The sequence below is a fragment of the Saccopteryx bilineata genome, chromosome 3 (assembly GCF_036850765.1).
Source record: "Saccopteryx bilineata isolate mSacBil1 chromosome 3, mSacBil1_pri_phased_curated, whole genome shotgun sequence".
Taxonomy (NCBI): Eukaryota; Metazoa; Chordata; class Mammalia; order Chiroptera; family Emballonuridae; genus Saccopteryx; species Saccopteryx bilineata.
This window is the reverse complement of record NC_089492.1, coordinates 73,701,676-73,724,981: the sequence shown is the minus strand read 5'-3', so window position 1 is coordinate 73,724,981 and position 23,306 is coordinate 73,701,676. Positions and strand designations below refer to the sequence as shown.

Sequence of the window (23,306 nt, the reverse complement as noted above, 5' to 3'; positions counted from 1 at the left end):
TGTACACTAAACACACCTAGAAAATGCTTTCTAATAAAGATTGACATTTGGGGGAAAAGTCACAGTTTTACCAGGCTTCTTGCTGCTTTTCTTTTTTAAACAAATGAGAAATGTTATGTTCTGACCTGAGAATTTAAAGCTACTGAATTACACCTAACTAAACTAAGAGAAATTCTCTTTGAAACGTCTGGATCGCCCTCCCATACCGTCCATGCTAGCATTTGGAAATCAATCCAGCTGAGGTGCAATTTGCTTTCTTGAGAGTTTTTGGCTTGAAACAAGTTCCAGAAGAACTTGTGAGATTTTTTTTTTCCTTTTCCACATTTTAGCATATATATTACAAGCGCATTCAACCATGTGCATCGTTCTGTCCACCACATACCGTCCTATATTGCCAGCATATCAATATGGGAAACACAATCCTGAGTCAATCATTTGGTACTGTAATTTTTGGGTTAGAGAAGCTTTGGAACTGCAGTTAAAGTCTTATTTTTTTTTAATATTTTTTTAAAAATTTTTTTATTATTTTTTTATTTTATTTTAAGCACGGGATCCTGTCTTCACACCTACACACTGAACATATCCATTCGAATACTATTGAAATTACCATCTAGGCCAGAAGCGGGCTTAGCCTTCACTTCCAAAGAATTCTCTAAGTCTTCCAGCTTCTGGCTGAGCTCACTGTCAGACTCATCTGAACAACTTTCTGTGGGGAGTGAGGTTTGAACCCCTGAGGTGCTGCACAGACTTGAGGTAACCGTTGAAGGCAAGGACGGGGAAGGAGGAGAGGACAGGGAAGAAGCAGCTTTCCTGGCAGATGCTTGGAAAAGGATATTAGGCCAGGACTTCATGGGGAAGCAAGAGAGATGAGGGTAGGTGTTATTAGAAGAAGCTGCAGACGGCGAGGTAGATGTGGTGTTAGGGTTAGGGGAGCAGACTGAGTGAGGTAATAATCTAACATGCTCTTTGGCATTGCTCATTGCTTGTTTGATTGTTTTCTCTTTGTGCAAGCTTGACTGGAGGTGTTGGCTGAGTGCCTCATTCCCACCGATGGCCACGTCACAGGCAAGACACTGGTACCTGCTGACCGGGACACGAAGCACTGTCTCCTGGGGGTCAATCAAAGGCTGACCGAAGTAACAGAAGGACTTTTGATGGTTTACTGCGGCGTCTTCATCAGTAAACATCATCTGGCACTTTCTGCATATAAACTCATACTTGACGCATGGGACAACGTAAGTGTCTGAAAAGTCTGCCCTCGAGGGGTCTAACCGGGGTTCTCCCTTTGTGCTTTCCACAGCAGTGCTCTTGTCATCCTTGGTTTCTGAAGTGTCGCCAGAGCTGGGTGGCTGGTCGCTCTCCACCTTGGGTGTCTTGGCCTGGCTTGGCTTGGACGACGGGTCTGGCTGCTGCTTCTGCTGCTTGTGCACGGAGTCTTGCAGGCTCTGCTGGTACTGTGTCAACAGTGCACCTGGGGACAGGCTGGCCAGGCCCTGCGGCATCGCTGGCCCGTAGGGGAACAAGCTCTCCATGCCACAGACGGGCGGGAGGTAGGCTCCTTGCACGGCTCCTGGGAGCTGGGGTGTGAAGTAGGACGCAAACCCGGGGATAAAGTAGGGCAGGAACTGACCGCCCAGGAAGGCAGCAGCGGGGTCGCCAGCAATCGCGTTCTGCAAGGCCTGCAGCTGAGTCGGATCCACGTGCGTCTCGCCTACGACTTTGCCCAACACGGAAAGAGCAGATGAGATTTTTTCCTCTTTTTTGGGGTGTTTTTCCGGTTTAGTGGCCTCTAGTTCCTCCTCTTTGACTTTTTTGACCTTGTTTGGCTTACTTTGCTTTTTCTCGGATTCTTTGTTCTGTGGCTCAGTCTGCTGTCCCGACAGAGAGGATGGAGGAGGAGGAGGAGGAGGTGGTGGTGGAGGTGGTAGAGTCTGCAGCAAAGGTTTGGTGGGGGCACTGCTGAGAGACAGGGCAGGAGACGAAGTAGCTGAAGTGGGAAACCCAAGCATGCCTGCACCGGGAGGTGTTAAAGCTGAAAACAACAACAGAGAGACGTCCACTGTCAGTGCTGGGAGTCAAAGGAAGGCTAAACGCTTAACCCTAAACAGAACTCACTGTGGACATGGCCACACCCCAAAGATCTATCACACACATCCACAACACATGATCTACTTGGTGCGCACATGAGGAAGGTCACCCACACCAGCTTTTCTGCGTTTGTCCTATTTGCTGTATTTTGTTTTAGCCCCCACCATAGCATCTAAGGATGGTCATCTGCATTGTTTTGCAACAGTTTGCTTGGGAAACAAAGGCTCTTTTCTGTTGTGAAAGACAGACGGTGAGAAAAAGAACATCCCAGTAAAAAGAACTGTGGTTTCTTCTAATTGGCACACTTTGCAAGATCCCTCCTCTGTTATTCATTTTAACCAATTTTTACTCTACCTCTGGGAACACAGACCCACTCTCCTTAACTCGAGCAGTCTGATAATTACCACATTCACTAAAAGTAATTAGCTATCAAATAAAATGAAATTCATCTGCCTAAGTTCCAGTGGACAAATGCATTTACATTGAACAAAGACAGTGATAAGCTAATTAAATAGCAATAGTAAATGACCACGAAAAGACAGCAAAAACCAAACAGCAGTGAAGTCATAGCTACTTACCACGAGGACTAGGCATGGTTAAGATGATTTCACTTTTCCATGGTGCGGTTTAAGCTACTCATTATCATCCTGACAATTGGGCTAACCAACTACTTGATAGGAACCAAGTATATTAATGCTCAACTTTATCATCCCCAAGACATGATGAGTCATCAAGGTTTGCTGGTTGTACACAGAAATGATATTCCCCTCTTATCAATGCTCAGTTGGCAGACACACATGGGGTAGAGTACGACTCCTGTTGTTAATGCTAGAAATCTTTGCTGGGTTTCAAGTCCCCAATCTAATGTAGTGGCTGGTAATAACCTATTACAGAGCCATTGCTATGAGCTGGATTGTTGAACGAGAAGCTAAATGACAGCTCAGGATAGAAAAGGGAGTTGTAAAAGTCTGTTCCTTTCTTGAATATGTTTCTTAGAGGCAAATAAGGTTGATAGCAAAAGGTACACACTGGGTGGGTTCATTCTTGATTGGGAGAAGGCTCACCACTAAATGATTAGGATAAGTACTGTGATGGAGGCCCAATGGGCTGATGGGAGAAAAGGTGAATGGAGTTTAAATTATGAGTATATAGCTCTAGAGATTATAATCATAGATTTAAGACAGTCATCTTTTTATTATTGGTCAAAGTCTTACCTCCATAGTAAATGCAGCATTTGAGAGTTATTATTTTTTTTAATGATATATAAACTGCATGCTTCTACTTCTGTAGCTGGAAAAAATATTTTGGTTTTTTTTCCATTGGTCTTTACCCAGTTGAGAAAGCTTTTTTTAGGCTTAGCTTAAAATTCCTGAAGTCTTCAACATTACTCTCCAAGTCACCCTAATCACTATTGTATCACTGTCAATTAGCCTTGTTGATCACCAGCTGCTCTTCTTCTTAGCCTTACTACACCCAGCTCTTCTCTAACTTGCCTTGAAATAATTTCTGTCATTATTTCTGTGACACTAAGGAATGCCCATCCTGTTAGAAAACAGTCTTCTCCACAGTAAGTGAGGACAGATGCTAAAAATTCCACTTTGTTTCTTAAGTAAGAAGATTGATTCCTAAAGCTATACCAAATTTAGAGAGAGAGAGAGAGAGAGAGAGAGAGAGAGAGAGAGAGAAAGAGAAAGAAAGGAAAAAAACTAAAAACAAAAAACAAATTCTGGAAAGAAACACTGTATTTCCAGGAGAAACGTAACAGTATTCACATTTTATGGAAGAATGGCCAGCACAATTGAAATAAATTTAAATGAAAATTACTTAAGCTTTTCAGAGGAAGGGAGGAATGAATGAGTAAATTCTTTGATCTTAAAGCCAATTTAGTATGATAAACTTCTTGATGCCGGGACTTAAGACTTAACCCTAGAGAAAAATGTGATGTAATGGAGTTGTTTGAGAGGCCCACACCCTCAACTCCCTTGCCTTAATTCCTACACTACTATGTCTGGTATCTTCTTCTTTCTACATGCCTGTGTAATGCTGGTGGTTGAGGCCAGGCAGGTTCACAGTGGATTTGGGCAGATGGTAGAGGAACTGCTGAGCTGGAAAGCATCAGGCCATACCCGTTTATTTGAAGCTCGCAAAGATAGGTGAACCAATAAAAAGAAAGGAAAAGTGATGATAAACAAAGCAAAACTTGTTTTTCACAGTGAAGGGCAATGGAGCAGGAAAACTGCACCTCACAATGGCAGGAGTGCAATCTGGAAGAATCGCCCATAGCCTTATACAGACCACATACATGCGGTGCTGCCACACACTCATGCACCAGTCAGGCAAAGTACTTGTAGCCAGTAAACCAGTGAGCAAGCCTAACACAGCTGCTTTCCCATGCTCTGTAAAACAACTTTATATGGAAGAAAGAACCAAAGATATAAATACATCTATTTTTTATATATACTAGTTTAGATAATTTGAGGTTTCTTCCCATTATAGTATTCTGATTTTATGATAATCTATACTATTTTACATTTAACAGAAGATAATGCATTTAAGTCAAAGAAATTACAGTACTATCTAATTACAGAATTTTAGGCTTGAGTGATTCAAGGGGAAGAAGTTTTACTAAGGACAAAAGAGCCTCCCTTGCAGTGTTAGAATGATACCATGCTGATAGCCAGCTTCTCTGTCTACTCATAAAACCAACCTTACTTCCAAGTATAGTACAATGAGACTTCAACTCAATAATTAAGTCTCTTCCATCTGTGATTCCCCCCATAATCTAAGGAAATTGCTGGCTCACCTATCTCTGCATCATGAAAATTTTAAACAAATTTTAAGGCACTAAGAGACTTAAAAAAATAGCAATGGTTGTTGACTAGGCTTCCCCATCAGATGGGGTCTACAAGTTCCAGGTCATACAGCGAGGTAAAGATCATAAAATGGGGTCATGCAATAGCCTTCTAAAATCCCAGCTACTGTAGTCAAAAACTATCAGGGATTTCTAAGAATTCAACATCATGAGCAGTAAGCTGAGTTAAATAATCAGCTGTTAAGTGAAAATTTTAGGAAAAGAGATACAGATTCAGGATACTGAACAACATACATAGGCCATTACTAAAAGACATAAGCTTGTAAAATTTGCAGTCAAAAGTTCAGTAGTCAACCAATACAGGAAGCCCAGAAACAAAAGAGAAGAACTAAACAGTGATTACAATGCAGAATAAGATGCATTCTTTCTCGAACTCCTACTCCAATTCTTTGAAATTTCCCTAAGAGGTTAAAGTTTATCTACAGATAATCTCAAACTGCCATCATTTTGTCTGATTTCATTTCTTTGAAACAGCTGCCTCTTCCTAAATGTAACTTACTTGGAAGAAAATGCCTGTCTCACAATGAACTTAGATGTGGATCCTTTCTTTACCCTATGTTTCTTTGATCTACATCTCCAAGAGGGAGCATTTATTTTTTGAGGTGAAAATAAAACTAATCATGTACACGGGGCTGCAGACAATTGTGGTAAAATTATTAAAGACTTACTCTTATCTAGATTTACCCCAAATGTGCTAGTAAATTACACTAAAGTATGAGAAAAATGCAAACGGCATGTTCTAAAGTTTCATTTAAGGAAATTGGGCTAGGCAGTATTTCCAAACACTAATGGAACATATAAAAATCAGACACTGCTCAAAACGATAAAGTAAATATGTTAAAAATAGAAAATCAAGTTCTTTCTCTATTCATCCTGAGCAAAATGCCCAAGGAAGCTAATGTCCTCAAGGATAAAATGTCAATTTAAAGTTTTCTAATTTCTTCCAGGCGTACAGGCTTGTGATTTTTTTTTTTACCACTTTCCCTTTTTGTACATGATCATGACAGAAAAAGACAAATGTGGAAAATTTTTTAAGCAGAAAATAATTCATTTTATTTAAAAACGAAGGCATGCATGATGTACATTACTCTTGAAAGGTCCTTCTTTGTGATCTTGAAAGACTAAATAATTGGAAGATTTCTTGGAAGTGAGGCAAGGAAGTTCTGTGAGCACTAGAGCTGAGGAACAAAAACAGCATTTCCATCCAAAAAAGAACAGATCAGGAAATTCAGAGATTGATAAATACTACAACTGAACATATGTATTGCAATTAATGTACACCTCCAAAGATGTAGCCTTTGAAATCAGACTTAATACTTTATAGGACATCTCATTTTGAATGGAGTCCCTTTTGAGTGACTTCCTTAGGATCAAACCCTTCAAATTTACCTCCATAAGGATGGGGCATTTAAAAAATGATGCCTTCTATAACTAAACTCCCATCAAAGTGGGCCCAAGATGAACCTGGCATATTCTCAAAGTTTATTTGTATAAACTATGGCAAGAACCTGGCACATGAAAGAAATATAGAAATATTCTACTTATAAAGGAATTTTATCCTTTTGACTTCACCTAGTTGGTATGTCTATTTCTCCCACAAAGCAAAGGAGGTATCTGCTGGATGAGCAATTATACAATAGAAAGATAATGATAGAAAAATGGATAATTCACATCCCCTCTGTGAGATGCCTAAAACACTCAGTGTTGCCCATCACAGGTAAATTAACCTACACATATGTGAACTGGGAAAGATGGGAACACCAGCTGTCAGATGGGGTCCTGCTGGTACTGGTGTTTAAAAAATCTATCAAAAACAAAAAATTCAAAAGAAATTGCAAATTGTAGTAGGTATGTTCACAGACCTTTTTTCTTTATAACACTCCCTCTTGTCTGTTTTGGCCCAGGACTCAATGAAGCAGCAGACAATGAAGTAGCGCTGAGTTCCTCCATGTTGGATTCTTTTAAGGATACTGCTTGTAGAGGGGACCTGCCTCTATCTCTTCCCCCAGCTGCTCTCAGTGCACGTGAAAAAGTACATGGGACTCTAGTTTACATAACATTTTGTTTACTATTTCACATAACTATAAATTATACATCACTGCTCAGAGGAGGTTTTCACATTAGACTTTATGTGGACAAACTCTATTTTACAACACTAATCATAAGAGTTTTTCCACATAAAGACATTTTTCTACATGTCAGTGAGTAACTATAATGATCAATAAAGTAGAACTAGAAAACAAATACATTCATATGCAAAAAAAATAGCTATTGCATTATTCTTAAAACAATTCTATCTGACACTTAAAAGGTACAAACAAAACATATTAATTGTAGCTCTGATATCTAAGGCCCCAAGAATATCTAGATAATTAAATGCAAAGTCTTATGGGGGGAAATAGGTGTGATAGTTCAAGGGGCACTGCAGCAGTGTACCTGGGGGCCACTCTTGATGTCTGCAGACCCTTTCTGCTTCTCCCTAATGCCACCATGCCATTCAGGGCAGGGAGCCAGGTGAGCTGGCAGCAGCTAAGAGACCACCTGATATCATTGTTTTTGTGTTTCCCGATGTAAGAGTTAAAATGGGACTATCTTCCTAAGATTGTATGGCAATTCAGTTATTAATAAGAGAAGGGTTAGACAGAAAAGTTTGACATTTATGTAAAATCCAATTTGTGTAAAATTAAAAAAGCTTTCTTATGTGTTTTGGAAACTTTCAAAAAAATTGTAATTAGTTCTGGATAAGTCTCTTTAGAGTATCAAAATTCCCTTTTAAAAAGAAAAAAACCATTGTTAATTGGAAAAATAAACCTTACTTGAAGAAAAAAATGATAAGAGAACCATTTGTTTTTTATTTTGGATAATATATAACCTTTATACAACATATAAAATATTTAAGATTTGTTATGTTTTGGCTATGTGATTGCCCAACACACTATTCAATTTTTTTTAAACCTAATAGAACTGCATAAACCTAATAGACATTGAACCTGCAAAAATCACATTTCTCTTGATGAACATAGAATTGGATTCATCTTCTGGGGTTGCCTCAGAAAGCTTTATATTGTGTTTGACTTAACTAGAGACTTTGGCTGGGGTGGGGTTGGGGGGATGAGAGGGCATGGAGTGGTGTTCATATATTTCTAAGGTTGCAAATTTATTTAAATAACAACCAACAATGGAAGCTACAAAAAGAAATAAAAACCTTATAGTAATGCTAAATAACAAATTATCCCACAAGTCATAGTTAGTAGTTAAACTTTAAAAATAAGCTTGATTACCTGTCAGGTGTCATGTGGGTGAGTCCCTACAGCTAGAAGCCTTTAACTTTTGAACTTCCTGGCACTTGTGTGGGAAAAACAAAACAAAAATTAATGTGCCCCTTGGGAAGCATATAAATTAAGATACCAATACATGTATTGTTTAATGCTTTTCTTTCTTAACGTATACACTAAATACTATGCCACATGTTTGTGCTGAAATGCCAATTGAAATCAATATTAAAATGATTATATAAAAGGAATTTTTCTAAGGCACAAAGATGTAACACTAAACAATGAATATATTTCTGAGACAAGGCCATGACTTAGCTGGTCTTTATCTGTTTGCATATGTTCAGGTAGACTTACTTCCTGGTTACTAATTCCAGCCAATACGATATATATTCCAAATAAATTAATGGTTTCTCTCACTAAAATGAAAAGAGATTCAAATGTGCCTTGTTCTTGATTTCATGGGATCACCTGCCTAACATTACTAATTCCTTACACTGACTCCCCTGCAAGTGACTTACTGTTTGAATTCTGTGGGAATCCGGGCAAGGAGGATGGGCCGTTCATTCCAGGGAGAAGGACTGGAGGAAGGCCGGGGAGACCCGGGTAGGCTGCTGGGAGGCTGATGCTGTGGAGGGGGCTGCTGTCCACCATGTTTGGCTGCTGTACTGCTAAGCCCAGGACATCCGAAGCCTTCTTGATACGGTCAAGTTCTTGTTGTGCCATCAGCTGCCGGACGGTGGTCGGAGCCAAGTAATCTTTCTCCCGATCGAGCTGGCTCCCCACGGTCTCCCTCACTTTTGAAATGTGCTGTTTTGAGAAAATGTGATCTCTGATGGACAAGCGGGCAGAATACTTCACCCCACACAGGGTACACTCTGGTTTGGTGCCTTCTGTTCCACTTTGATTGATCATGAAAGGCTTCCCGATGTTGATTTTAAATTTTTTCTCCTTGGCTCTTGCATTCTGGAACCACACCTGGACCACACGTTTGGGCAGTCCAATCTCGTTTCCCAGCATCTCGCACTCTTGCATGGTCGGGGTTCGGTAGTCCCCGAAGCATGCCTTGAGAACCTTGAGTTGAAGGTTGCTCATTTGGGTTCTGAAACGCTTGTGACCTGGTCGATCGTTGTTTTTAGATTTAAAAGGATTGCTGGACCCAAAGGGATTTGGGGAGCTCGGGTCAGCGATGCTGGACGTCTCACTGCGGTCCGCATTGTCATCGGGGTCATCTGTGATATAAAAGCTTTGGTCGTGGTCACCATCTTTCTCGTTGAAATGTATTGAGGGGCTCGTGAGAGAGAAGAGAAATTTCTCATCGCAGACTTCTGGGGTGGGTGTGGTGGCTGGTTTTGGTAAAGTGTCCAGAGTTTTTGATTCTTTAGGCGACAGAACTGGCTTCACATCTCCAGAACTTCCCATGGTGCTTTCCATTTCCACGTTGGCCTCATCCCCGGTGGTGGCGTCGCTGATGGCTGTGTTAATAGATGACGTCTCATCGAAATCGGGTTTATTTTGGTCATACCCAGCCTCAGGAGGGGGGGCATTTAAGTTCTCAACATCCTCTGAACATTCCGCTTTGAACGAAGAAGGGCTTAGCAGGTTCTTGGGCGACAGCTCCGCCGTCTTACTCACAGGCGTTGACACAGTGGAAGCCAGTTCATTCTCGCTTGAGAGATCGATTTTGGTTAACGGCAGAGAGGGATAATCAAAATAGATGTACTTCTGTGGGCTCTCTCCCCCGTCCTCTGCTGCAATTAAAGGGCTTGGGGGCAAGCTATACCCTGCCTGCTTCCCCTCATTCCAGTGCCGAGAGCGAATGTGACTTTCTAGGGCTGACTTGGCCTTAAACAGGGCTCGGCAGAAGGGACACCGTTTATGAGACTGAGCTGGGCCCACTGCCCGGAACTGGCCTTTCCGTTCTCGGGCTCGTGTGTTCTGGAACCAGACTTGCACAACTCTCTTCTTGAGCCCCACCTCCCGCGCGATGTGATCCAGCATCTTTCGGGTCGGGTTAGAATCCAGCAAGTACTTCTCGTAGAGGATTTCCAGTTGCTCGGGAGTGATGGTGGTCCTCAGACGTTTGTCCCGGTGCTGGTCTTCGCCGCTGTTCCCCCCCTCCTTCTCGCTGCAGTTGTTGTCTTCCTTGTCATCCAGTTTCCTTTTCAGGGAAGCAGCAATGGTGGTAGAGGCCGTGGTGTGGGAGATACCGGCCTGGGGTGGCATCTGTGAGAGAGACCCACTCAGCAGCTGTCCAGTCATCAGGGGGTTGTTGGGGTCGAAGATCATGTAGGGCATGTCCAGGGGCCTCTCCAGGAATGGAGAATGAAGGAATTGGTTTTGAGCAGCGAGAAAATGCATGTGCTGGTGCTCCTGCCAGAGTTCCGGGCTCGGAAAGGCAACGGTACACTGATCACATTGGTATTGGAGTAACTGTGGAGGTAGACTGTTCTGGAGAGAAGTCATGGAAATCTGCAGGGGGCTGGAGGGGACCGGGGTCTGGGAGGCCGAGGGAGGTCTTCCAATCAGTTGGGATTGTTTGGGCTGCTGGGGTTGGGGCTGAGCCACCGAGGCCTGCGGTTGGTCTGAGGAGGTGGATGCTGAAGGCAGGGCTGGCTTGGTGCCTTGCGAAGAGGGAGAGGGGTCGCTCTGCTTTGGCTTTTCTGTGGGATATTCAGGTTTGGGGGAAGTCTTCTCAGGCTCTGGTTTGGGTGACGGAATCAGAGGGGTGCTCGTCCCAGAGCCAGAACTGGCTACTGGGGCCACCCCGGCATTTTTTACTGCGTCCACCTGGCTGGACGCTGTGCAATGCTTGTACACCACTTGGTCAGTGGCATCCATTGAGTCTTCGGTTTGGCTTTCATCTTGGGCATCGTCATCCTCATCCTTATAACACTGTTTCTTCTGATGCGTGATCAAGTCAAAGATCCGGGGGAACACCACATTGCACTTCTTACACTGGTACTGCATGTTGCTGGTTCGGATGTACCGTTCATTCGTCAGTTCTCGTTTCTCATTATCTTTCACTTCAGCTTGGTTCTCGTAACTCTTCCGTGCTTTCTGACGCGCATTCTGGAACCAAACCACGATAACCCGGGTCGGGAGGTTGAGAACAGTGGAAAGCTGTTCTATTTCGTCATCTTTGGGGTAAGCGTTGGTGTCAAAAAAGTCTTGCAAAACCCTAAGCTGGTAGTCGGTGAACCTCGTGCGAGAAGACCTCTTACTGAATGAGGCATCGGCTTTGTAATGTTCTAAGGAGGAGGGTTGGGGGTCAATCCGGATATCCTCTAAGACTGTGATGGGAGGGTTACTGAAGTTGTACGGTGAATCCTTGTTTCTCTGCCTTTCTTTGAAAAGTGTGTTGCGGAACCAGTGCTTGATAACTTTCTGAGAGAGACCCGACTTCTCCGCCATTTCTTGGATCTGTTCTTCACTCGGAGAATTATTAATGTCGAAATACGCCCTCAGGATTTTAAGCTGATCGTCTGTGATTCTTGTCCGTGGGCGTTTGAACTGAGAATGCCTTAAGAAGTTGGGATCTAGCCCGAGCTGCTGCTGGCACAGCTGCGTGAGGTCGGCAGATAGGGTGTCCATCTGGGGCAGCTGCAGGGCCAGCTGGGGAGGAAGTGCCGGGTGTTGCACTGGCTGCATCATAATCGAAGGGAAGAGGGGGAGGTCCAGGGACACCGGCAGCTGGACCTGCGGTGGAGCAGAAGGAGGAGGAGGCGGGGGAGGCGGAGGGGGAGGAGGGGGCGGTGGCGGTGGTGGAGGGGTGGGCGGTGGAGCTTGCAGGGGAGTGGACACTGAGCTCGGGATTTTCACCGGCCCCATGGAGGGAGGCTGGGGGGGAGCTGGAGGCAGCGTGGGAGGGGGAGGGGGTGGAGGTGGCGTTTCTGGAGAAGGTGGCGAAATTGGGTAAAGCTTGTCATAGGCCTCCCGGTATTGACGGGCAAATCTTTCCAGTGCTCCATAAGGGAAAAACTGCCCATGCACATGTTCCTGGTGACTCTTCAAAATGAGAACGTTGGAGAACAGTTTCCCACATGTTCCGCATTCTAGTTTATCTGAGTTCTCCCCCTCCCCGCCTTTGCCCTTCTTCTGCCCCTTCTGCCTGTTCTCATTGTACTGGATGACCAGCTCAAACCCGAAGTTCTCCAGCAATGCCTTGGCTGCGTTGCCTCTGGCTCCAGAAGCTATTCGGGGTGGCGGGATGGATGATTCCAAAGATTTGGACTTCTTTGAGTCTTTTCCTTCTTTGAGTCCGTCACCCTCGCCTGTAAATTCTTGCTTTGGTTTTTCTTGCTTTTCCGCACTCTCTTCGGCCTCCTTGTAAGAGTCCTTCATGGCTGGGCAGTCGGCACTGGCCAGGTTGGCTTGGTCTTGCTTCAAGAGCTTGCTCACCTGCTGCTGCTGGGGCTGCTGCTGGGGTGGCTTCTGAGACGGCAGGGGGGGCTGTGTGGCCTGGTACTGTTGTGCTTGTTGCTGCAGGATCTGCAGTTGAGTCTGGCCAACGTGATGTTGGGTCTGAATCTGCTGCTTCAAGTCTTCAAGCAAGGACCCGGCCATGCCCGCCATGCCCGGCATACCGAATGCAGCAGAGCCTGGCAAGCCCAGTTCCGGCCCCAGGTTGAACTCTGTCCCAGGGATGTAGAAAGGAAAGAGAAACTGAGGCTGCTGGAACTGGAGCAGAGCTTCTGGGGTCATCGGGAAATGAGGCAAAAAGGCTGGGTTGAGAAACTGAGGCTGAAAGAATGCGGCTTGCTGCTGCAACTCGTGCTGAAGTTGCATCTGAATTTGTGCTGGTGACTGCGGCGGGTGATGCGTGGGCTGAGCAGACATCAGTTCCGGAGTTTGTTTCTTATTTAATTCTTTGGCATCTAAGTGAGTATCTTTGCTGTTTACTGCTGCTAAATTCATGGACTCTAACATCCCTTGGCCGGGACTGCTGACGTTGGCTGCGACGCCGTGGCCCCCGGCCACGTGACCCCCGGGCTCCAGCTTGGCGGCCCTGGCCTTCGTCTGGTGCAGCACGGAGCGCATGTGGATCTCCAAGGTCGAGCTTTGGCTGTACGCAACGTTGCAGATGCTGCACTTGTAGGGTTTGTTATCTGTGCCGCTGTTGGTTTCTTGAGGAACCGGACTGGAAGCTTCCTGCAACACCTTCTTCAACTTATGCAGATGAGAAACGGAGTTATAGTGGACTAGGAGGATGTTCTTCTGGGTGAACGACTCTTTACACACTGTACATTTATAGGGGCGAGACGGATCGAGGAATTTTTCCATCGTAAAATTTGGCCCTTTTCTAAAGGGTAAGGTCCGCTTTGGTTCAGAGCCCATGTCATCGGGAATGGAGCTGCTGTCACTCCCTACAGGACTTGCCTTCCCCTCATGGTCCACCTCGTACTCCCTCTCCATGTCCTGCTCCAGGGCATGGTCGTCCGGGGCCACGGTGTCACTCTCAGCCCAGAGCTCACCGTTCACGGGCAGGGAGGCATACAGCTGCTGGAGCTCCGCCTCGCTCAGCTCGGGGTGGCCCGCCTCCAAGTGTTTTTTTAAAGCCTGGAATGTACGGAAACTGCGCTGGCAGAGGTTGCACATCGTCGCGGCCCGGATCGCGTGGTACTGGGAATGTATCTGAAGCTTCTGCATTGTCTTGAAAGCCAAGCTGCAGTGGTTGCAGCGGTACTTATACACGTGGCGGTCCGACACAGACAGGGGCTGCCTCTTCTGCTGTTCACTTAACTGATCTTGCAGGGTGTCAGGGACCTTCGTATCCTTACTGCCATTTTTGTTCCATTCAGCCGTTTCCATGGGTTCTTTTGTGGGTTTCTGCTCCTCTCTCTTTATCTCTACACTGGCCTTGGAGTCGTTGAGGCCTACCATATTTTTTTCATCTGGTGGACTTTCCCCTGCACAGGAGAAAGCACAGAAACACACTTACAAGAAGAAGGGCTGCATGCCAACGAAGACTGTCAATGGGGGCCTCTCAAGGTTTCTGCTGCTTAATTGATTCTTTGAAGAAATGTTTACTGAGCAACTACTATGTCACAAGCACTGAGCTAGCCACTGTGGATACCAAGGTTGAAGAACAAATCACCCCTGACCTCACAAAATTTCAGGATATGGAAGAAAAAAGTCAGAGGAAATTGTAGTATGCTACAGTCAGTGCACCAACAGGGCCAGGCCTCAGTGTTTGGGAATTATAACTTGCATACTATTCATGGTCTTCGATACAGGTCTCCCAAGGTCAAGGACAGATAACCAGATGCTAAATATGCTTTAAAAACGGTGGCTCTTGGAGTGTTTTTCCTTTCTGTGCCTTTATTTGAACTCTTTGATAGTAATAATCTTGGAGTGCCACCACAAACGCAAGCCCCTGACATGTGTTTTCTGCACACCCAGGTCACAGGCTGGCATACCTGAATACTTCCCAGAACCCTCCGCTGTGATGGCTGCAGGTGTGTCCCGCTCTGATTTCTCAGAGGCGGCTGATGGTAGTAGCAAACTGTTTGGCATCATCACATCAGGGACAGGCACCTGTGAAGATCAAAGGGGTTTATATCAAATGTACCCCAGAATCCACAGACTCCATCACATGGGCCATTTGGCAGTAGCACCCCACTTAGAGTTTTCCAAACAGAGATATTTTGTGGCTTTGATAGGCCACTGCTAGCCCTTCAAATTTCAGATCAATGCCATGGCTATGAAGCATTCTTTTCTTTTTCTTTTTAATTTTTTAAAAATAATTATTTATTGATTTCAGCAAGAGAGAAAGGGAGAGAGAGAGAGAGAAAGGAACATCAAGTTGTTCCTGTGTGTGCCCTGATCAGGGATCGAAACAGCAACCTCTGTGTTTCAGCATGATGCTCTAACCAAGCAAGCTATCCAGCCAGGGCATTCTTTTCTTTTAAAAAAAAATGTTTTTGTAAGTCAATTTCTTTTTACTGATACTCAAGAAACTTTGAAACTCAACATGTCTGCATAACTCTTTTGATCAACATTACAAAAATAAAAATAAGACCATAAAACACGTGTTATTGAATAACCCATGCCTGCATCATAGTCATTTATTTTCCTAAGCCAAAGAGACCACAAACGGGCCTAAAGCCATGATTTCTATAACACAGATAGAGAGGGAGCTGTAAGTCTCAAAGAAGAAATGCATTTCTATGGACCAATAACTGCAGTTGCTGTGTGCTACCTTTCCGGAACTTATGTCACACACGCATCGACATTTGATGTCCTTACTGTCATAAGCAGCTTCTCCACGCAGTCTGGAGACACGCTGTGCAGATGCGTCAGGTGAAGCTGGAGGTGCATCTTGTTACTGAGGACATCCTGGCAGAGGGGACAGCAGATGACAGGCTGCACCGAGTGCTGCGACAGGACGTGCATCTGGATTCGGCTTTGGTCCCTACTATTGTAGTTACAATAAGGACACTGATAGAACTGGAAAATATTAAATAAACATGGAAAATATTAATGTTATCCTTTTTAAAAGAGTTTTGTATTGATTTCAGAGAGAGAAGAAGGGGGAGGAAGAGGGAGAAAGAGAAACATCAGTTTGTTTTTCCACTTATTCATGCATTCATCGGTTGATTCTTTCATGTGTCCTGACTGGGGATCAAACCTGCAACTTTGGCATATTAGGACAATGCTCTAACCAACTGAGCTGCCCAGCCAGTGCTGTTAATGTTATTCTGATAACTTCACAGCATTAGAAGTAATACCGATGATTCATTCATTGCCAATCATAAGGTCTGTTTCAATAGCATAGAATTGCTGAAGAGTAATAATAAATTTTTTTTTAACATTTATACAGCAAAGGGGGAAGAAGCATATTTACCTGTTCGTGACAGAATTTATTGTCCTCTGTAGGTTTTGATCTTTTTGTTGCGACATCTTCCTCTTTTGCCAGCAGGAGTGGCTGGGTCACCCCTGCCACACTGACTTTTAGCTCCTTTTCTGGTGTGATTATTCCTGATTCCATCCCCCCCAAAAAAACAAACAAACAACAACAACAAAAGAAAAAAAACAGAACACATCAATTTCAAAAGACTAACAATGTCAAAATTGAAAGATACTACAGTTTTCATATAGCACTGTCTCTAAGTCTGCTGCATCACAAGAAGAGTTGGATGAGCACTTTTACGTCATGCTAATCTCAAAAGACAAAAAGCACACTTCTTTGTGTCCACCAACTAAGTGGACTTTATAAATATATTTTAAAATGTACTCCTGTCTCATGTTTAGATAACCTGTGGTGACCTTGAAAGATGCATCCATAACACGTGGTCTTTGGTGTCTCAGGCTGCCTTTATCACAGGAAAGCACATCTACACCAAGTCGCCAATGCTAACTTAGAAAATAATTATTTTTACTAAGGTTCAAGTACTTATCTCTTTTCTAAACTTCTTGAACACCGGGAACATTTCAAAATGCCAAGAAGGGCTAATGAGTTATATAATTTGGAAACAAAAATAGCATTTTCATGTGGCGAATGTAAGATTTAAAAATTCACTATCCATTACGTTTTCTGCTGTTTTTGTGATTCATACTCTTCCGATGTTTAGCTGTCCATGTACCATTAGAATCCAAGTCACAAGAAGGCAAATATTTTATGAGGCTAATCTAAATGTTCAGTGTTAAAGGGGGTTTAAAATTTTTCCTAGATGAGCAATGTCATGTAGGAGCCTCCCACACATCAAAGAAAAGAGTGGGGTTCTAATTTCCCAATCTAACAGAACATTCTTCCCAGCATCAATTTTCCCAATAATCTCCTCTGCAAGGCTGGATATTACAGCGACATTGGATAAGCATGTCACATACATCTCACGACAAACACAAAAACCTCATTTACCAGCTATTCCAATCCCATCATAGCACGGCATCATCTGACCTTTTTTCCTGCTGTTTATTATGAGTATTTCTAATTTTAACTTTCAATTTTCACCATCTTCCAGTCAATTTGCAACTAAATTATTTCCAGGGTGAGGATACTATCACTGGACAACTGGGTGCAAATACATGTTGAAATGCAATGAAGCTAAACCATTGATTGCTATCAGACCCTGTGTGAACATAGAGTCTAGGTATAATCTGATTGTATGCTGTGCATGAAGATTTATCTTGATTTTTTTTTCAATCCACATACAGTTTTTATAAATGAACAAATTGTACTTGATTGCAAAATAACCCATTTTAATTTTAAAATAAGGTCAAGAATATTATAGAAATAGAGAAAAGATAAAACAAAAAAATGCATTCAATTTTCTATACTGGAATGAGATGCATATTTAAACCACATAAACAATTTTAGAAATTATGAATTCTAAAAAAAAAAATTTAAAGTAAGAATGACCCTGAGGACACCAAAATTAAAATATGTAGAATTTCAGTAACATAATAATATTAATGGTAGGTGCAGAATTAATGCTACGTTTTCAAATAATTACACTGGTTTCTAGGTTTACAAACATTATATTTTATTTGAATTGGTATGTTTGCCCTATATCTACAGTTGCCTTGGAGAAATTTGAATTCCTATATATACAAAAAATTACTTGGCCACATTTGTATTTGAATGAACTTAAGTTTGAGATATAACCGGAAGAATTTCATTACACTGATTAAACACAAGCTAAGTACAGTGTGTCTGTTAAGCAATGGTGCACTTTTGACCGATCACAGGAAAGCAACAAAAGACGAAAGAGCCCTGGCCGGTTGGCTCAGTGGTAGAGCGTCGGCCTGGCGTGCAGAAGTCCTGGGTTCGATACCTGGCCAGGGCACACAGGAGAAGTGCCCATCTGCTTCTCCACCCTTCCCCCTCTCCTTCCTCTCTGTCTCTCTCTTCCCCTCCCGCAGTCGAGGCTCCATTGGAGCAAAGATGGCCAGGGCGCTGGGGATGGCTCCTAGGCCTCTGCCCCAGGCACTAGAGTGGCTCTGGTCGCGACAGAGCGATGCCCCAGAGGGGCAGAGCATCGCCCCCTGGTGGGCAGAGCGTCGCCCCCTGGTGGGCGTGCCGGGTGGATCCCAGTCGGGCGCATACAGGAGTCTGTCTGACTGTCTCTCCCCGTTTCCAGCTTCAGAAAAATACAAAAAAAAAAAAAAAAGACGATAGAAATGTGAAATCTGCACCAAATAAAAGGAAAACCCTCCCAGTTTCTGTAGGATGATGTGGCAGCATGTGCGCATGCGCAGATGATGATGTAACACCATGTATACAGCGGAACAGCCCACGGCCATGCCAGTCGAGATGTGGACAGTACAGAGGAAGTTCAGTGTGTTCTGTGGCTTGCTAAATTCAAATCCGTGACCAAAGTGAAACGTGAATATTGGCACATTTATAATGAAGCGCCACCACATAGGAATAACATTACTATTAATGGGGGATAAGCAGTTGAAGGAAACCGGCAGTTTGGTGGAGAAACCCCGTTCTGGTAAGCCATCAGTCAGTGAAGAGTCTGTAGAGGCTATACGGGACAGCTACCTAAGGAGCCCTAAAAAATCTGTGTGTGAGCCCACATCGAACTGCACTGGATAGGTATAAAACTGGGAGAGTTTTCCTTTTATTTGGTGCAGATTTCACATCTCTATCATCTTTTGTTGCTTTCTGTGAATGGTCAAAAGTGCACCATGACTTTATGGACACACTGTATTTGATATCCAAAGATATGTCAGAAACAGAAATATTTATTTCACAATTAATTGTGGCATCAAAAATAGGTTTTTCCCAGGAATTGCATTATTCCATATGTAGGTGGGACATAAAAGTGAGACTAAGAGACATTGATAAGAGTGTGGTGGTTACGGGGGAGGGAGGAGAGGGAGAGGGAAAGGGGAAGGGGAGGAGAACAAAGAAAACTAGATAGAAGGTGACAGAGGACAATCTGACTTTGGGTGATGGGTATGCAACATAATTGAACGACAAGATACCCTGGACATGTTATCTTTGAATATATGTATCCTGATTTATTGATGTCACCCCATTAAAAAAATAAAATTATTCAAAAAAATAAAATTATTTAAAAATACGTTTTTCTTTTTCAAACCAGAATATACTTTGTGCTGTTGTATTTTAAGTGTTAAAATAAGCATTCAAGAAAATAATATAATACAGTGTTTGTAAATAAAATTTACTGCTTAAGGTGTCAGGTCAAGTTACAAAAAATGGTTGTCATATCTTCCAGAAACTTTTAAATCTATTAAATGTATTACTATGGCCTTATTATCATAAGCTTATATATTCTAATATTGGTACTATACAGGGTCAAAAATACTGATATCAAGCTATGAAACATTTTACTAAAACTGTACTATACATTGGTGTACATATTTGGTATAATTAATTCATATTCTTTTTTGCTTGTCAGTATTCATTAACTATGTAGTTGCTTTTGAATTTGGTGACATTTGTGCTGCATTAAGTTTTAAGGTTATTTCATAGCCATTGTAATAACTGTTGGCTATCATATGCCACTCGATATATGTGTCAACTCCAATATTTTTTGCCTAATTAGCTTGGTTAATTAAACCATGACCTTAATGTCAGCTAGGAGCTATGTAAAGACCATTTTATTTTACATTAAGAAGAAGGTATAAATAAAGGCTAGACACTGCCTCCCATCTGCAGTTAGGTACCCCAGAAATGCATGCCACTGATAAGAAAAAGAAGAGAATACTGAGATGCAATAACATGTGACAGAAACAGACTCTTGAGGTTAAGGCAGGTCATCAGGATGATATGTAAATGGACAGAAGTCCCATATTATGCATGTGTGCCTTACTTTTCAAAGGCATGTGATCTCAGGCAATATGGCCTTTCTGGTAAATTACAGTGACTCCATTCTGAGGTCTTTTTTCTAAATTGTTTTATTTTAGAAATATACTAAATGAGAGCCAATCCATTTTAGGAAAGTTTAGGGAAGTGTAAACTCAGATTTTACACTCACAACTCTATTTGAAATAAACCCTGTTTGATGCCTTAGACAAAACTTTGAAGTGAGATCACAATTCACTTTATGTTATTAAAGACATCACGAAAGTCTCAAAAAAACAATGTCCTTTGAATACATTGAAACTAAAAAATAAAGCCTAATTACACATAAGCACTGCCAAATAGATGAGCCAATGATCATCTGTCAATTATGAGATCATTTAACCTGCATGAAATTGCAATATGAAAATGACATGATTCATTTCTACGTAGATGCTGCCTACTTAATAATTTTCAATCCCTAAAATACAAAAGGTTGTAAAATAGTTTACACTCCTAACAAGTGAGGGAAATTCAATAACAATATGTACTCAAAGGAAATCATGAAAAAAATGATAAAACAAAATACTGAGTTATTATTTGACTATTCTTATGAATCAATGTATTTGATAACATTTGAATGCTTAGAACTTGAATATAACAGAAGATGTTATTCAACACCAAATAATTCTAAATTATAATTACCAGTACAGTATTCTTTCTAATGAGACCGGAATGAAAGGATCATTTTAATTGCAATAATGAAGGTTAATTTCCATCTTTTCTCATGTTTACTCTCTTATTAAAAAGTGGTCCCCTTAGCCATGGCAGAGACATATTACATTTTCAATGCAAATGTATTAATCTGGATAAACTCTATATTAATTCTTGTACTGCACTGAGCTATAATTTGGATTATAATTAATCTAAAGTGGCACTAGATTTAAATGACAATATAAATGAGGCATTAAGAGGCTTTTCTATTATGAATGAATATTCAACAAATATAACTTGCATATTGCCAAGTTTCATTTTGAAAGCTCCAGTCCTGGAAATTAATGTCCCCAACTCTGTACAACAGCTTACACAAACACAGTCTTTCTAACATGTGTTAATTCTTTCCTGTCTAAGACATTCTGTGTTAAAGTGGGGTCACACTGTTTTCCCATCTACACATTAAGATAGGGATTCATTTATATAAGTTAGCTTGGATTTTTTTGTGTGACATTTATAACTGACATAAGGCAAAAATGATATATATGTTAAGTGGTTATTCAATCCTTAGAAATATTAACAAGGAAAAAATCCATGTAATAATTTTTTCACCTAATCAGATTCAATTTAGCAAGCATAAAACTTTGTTAGAAGTTCATGTTAGTTGTCAATTGCATGAACTGTCTTGAAGCCTGGGAGCTTTCAAGGCTAAATATTTGCATCTCAGTAATTGCTTTTAGTTGGTTTTAAAGTCCATTTTTATCCATTTCAATATACCTGGGGAGGCATTTCTGCAGGGATAAAAATCTATTTTAGACAACTACCATTATGCAATGCTCTGTTTCTTTTCCTATGCTCAGGTCCTGCTTAGATAGTACAATTAGGCGCCCAAGGAGGAACAATCACCCATCAGTCCATTAGGGAATGATGAGCCCGTTATTTACGCACAGACAGGAACATTCCTGGTGAAGATGGAGCGCCTGCGTCTGTGGTGTGTTCCAGGTCAGACTGTTCCCTCAGTGGCAAGACTGGAGCCATTTTCAAGAGATTGCCAGAAGCCATCCTTTACAGGGTGTTAGATATTTAAAACCAAGCATACTGTCATATACCTGAGTATGGCACAAATACCCAATGAACACTCAACGTGCCACCAATGTGTTTCACACATTGTTCGGCAGTCTGGGAGACCTAACCTCTGTGATGCCATTTGGTACAACTGTGAGAAAGGGGCCACCAAATGCAGGCAGAATCCTGCCCTCCCAGCAGTAAGTAGTCACGCACTAGGCTTGATGAAGTCCATCCTAGAGAGTGAATCCTAACCCCTTTGCTATTTCTGACCCTTTTCCAACAAGGTTTAGATGGCACTGCCCTTGCCCTTAACTGATTGCTAGGGACTTCAAATTCCTTGTTAGGAACCCCAGAGCCCAGTGTACTAACATACAACTATGGCATCTCCTTAACATCACTTTAGGCTCAAGAACAACCTCACACCCTCTCTGTTTTAGTCAAATTAGAATTATACGTTAGCCACTCCATCCTCGACACAAATGGAAGTGTTGCTATCTCACCCGACTCCTAGGAGCAATTTAGCATTGACCAGCTTAAGGTTGGAACAGGGAGGCCCTTCGAACAATTTTTGGAGGGAATACAAAACTGAGATATGCAAAGACCAAATGACAAATGTGGGATAATTCTGGTTTAAATGAACTTGCCCATGTAAAAAATGGTATACTTTTTCTTTTTTGCACAACCTCATATCCTCATAGTGAAAACAAGCTTCTTTATATGAGGCTGTCAGTAGAATGAATACAAGGAAAATATAAATGACTACCTGCATCTAATAGGCTTGAACCCATTTCAGCAGCTCTTCTACTTCAGTGAGCCCAACATAAGAAAACCAGGTATGGCGTGAGGCAAAAGTAGCCAGCGTAATATTTATTCATCTCAACCATAGATTTCCATCTCATACATACAAAGCATGGATGAAGTCATATATTTGCCAAATCAAACACAGAAAAAGCCGGAGGTATCTACACCAGATGCTGGCTGAGGGTTTGTTTGTGCACAAGTAAATGTCACGACATGAAAGTTTGTTTTCAAAGACAGTAGCTTTCGTTACTGGGGTCTGTCTCTTCTAGAAGATCAAAATTACCCAGCTCCTAATCCCTTTTCAATGATATTTCCTCTTTCTTAGGCTGAATCATCTGTAAACTTTTTCACTGGATTTTGTTTGAAATGCCTCAAATAGATGCCCTTAAAAAGGGCAAATTCCTGAGTGTAAGTTATAAAAAAAAAACGGGAAGGAAAAATAACATTTATTTTTAGGGTTACGTGATTGGGGGTTGGTGCCCATGATTGAATGAAAAAATTCAAGTGATATCTAATCCTGTGCTTATGAAAAATTAATATGCCATCAGAGGAATCACAAGTCTAGCTAAGATTAATGAAAGGCGCTTAAAAAATTACAAGCACACAAACTGATTTGATTAAAAAATAATCTTGCTGGTCGTCCTGTAATATTCTTCAACTTATCCACATCTATTCTGTCAGATGGTTATGATTAAAAATAGGTCAATGGGAGGCTACTGATAGAAGTTACATGCAA

The 23,306-nt window shown here is 42.1% G+C and overlaps 1 protein-coding gene across 3 annotated transcripts in view; it reads right to left on the bottom strand.

Moving 5' to 3' along the window:
• Window positions 1-23,306, bottom strand: part of ZFHX4 (zinc finger homeobox 4) — a 191,035-nt gene that overhangs the window by 862 nt on the left and 166,867 nt on the right. For all 3 annotated transcript variants that reach the window (XM_066266349.1, XM_066266351.1, XM_066266350.1), the window contains 5 exons: window positions 16,079-16,212; window positions 15,481-15,681; window positions 14,652-14,769; window positions 8,754-14,141; window positions 1-2,032 (listed from right to left, as the gene is read on the bottom strand). The exon at window positions 1-2,032 is cut by the window's left edge and continues 862 nt beyond it. In XM_066266349.1, coding sequence (XP_066122446.1) covers window positions 567-2,032; window positions 8,754-14,141; window positions 14,652-14,769; window positions 15,481-15,681; window positions 16,079-16,212 — 7,307 coding nt within the window. In that variant the 3' untranslated portion in view covers window positions 1-566. The remainder of the gene's footprint in view (window positions 2,033-8,753; window positions 14,142-14,651; window positions 14,770-15,480; window positions 15,682-16,078; window positions 16,213-23,306) is intronic.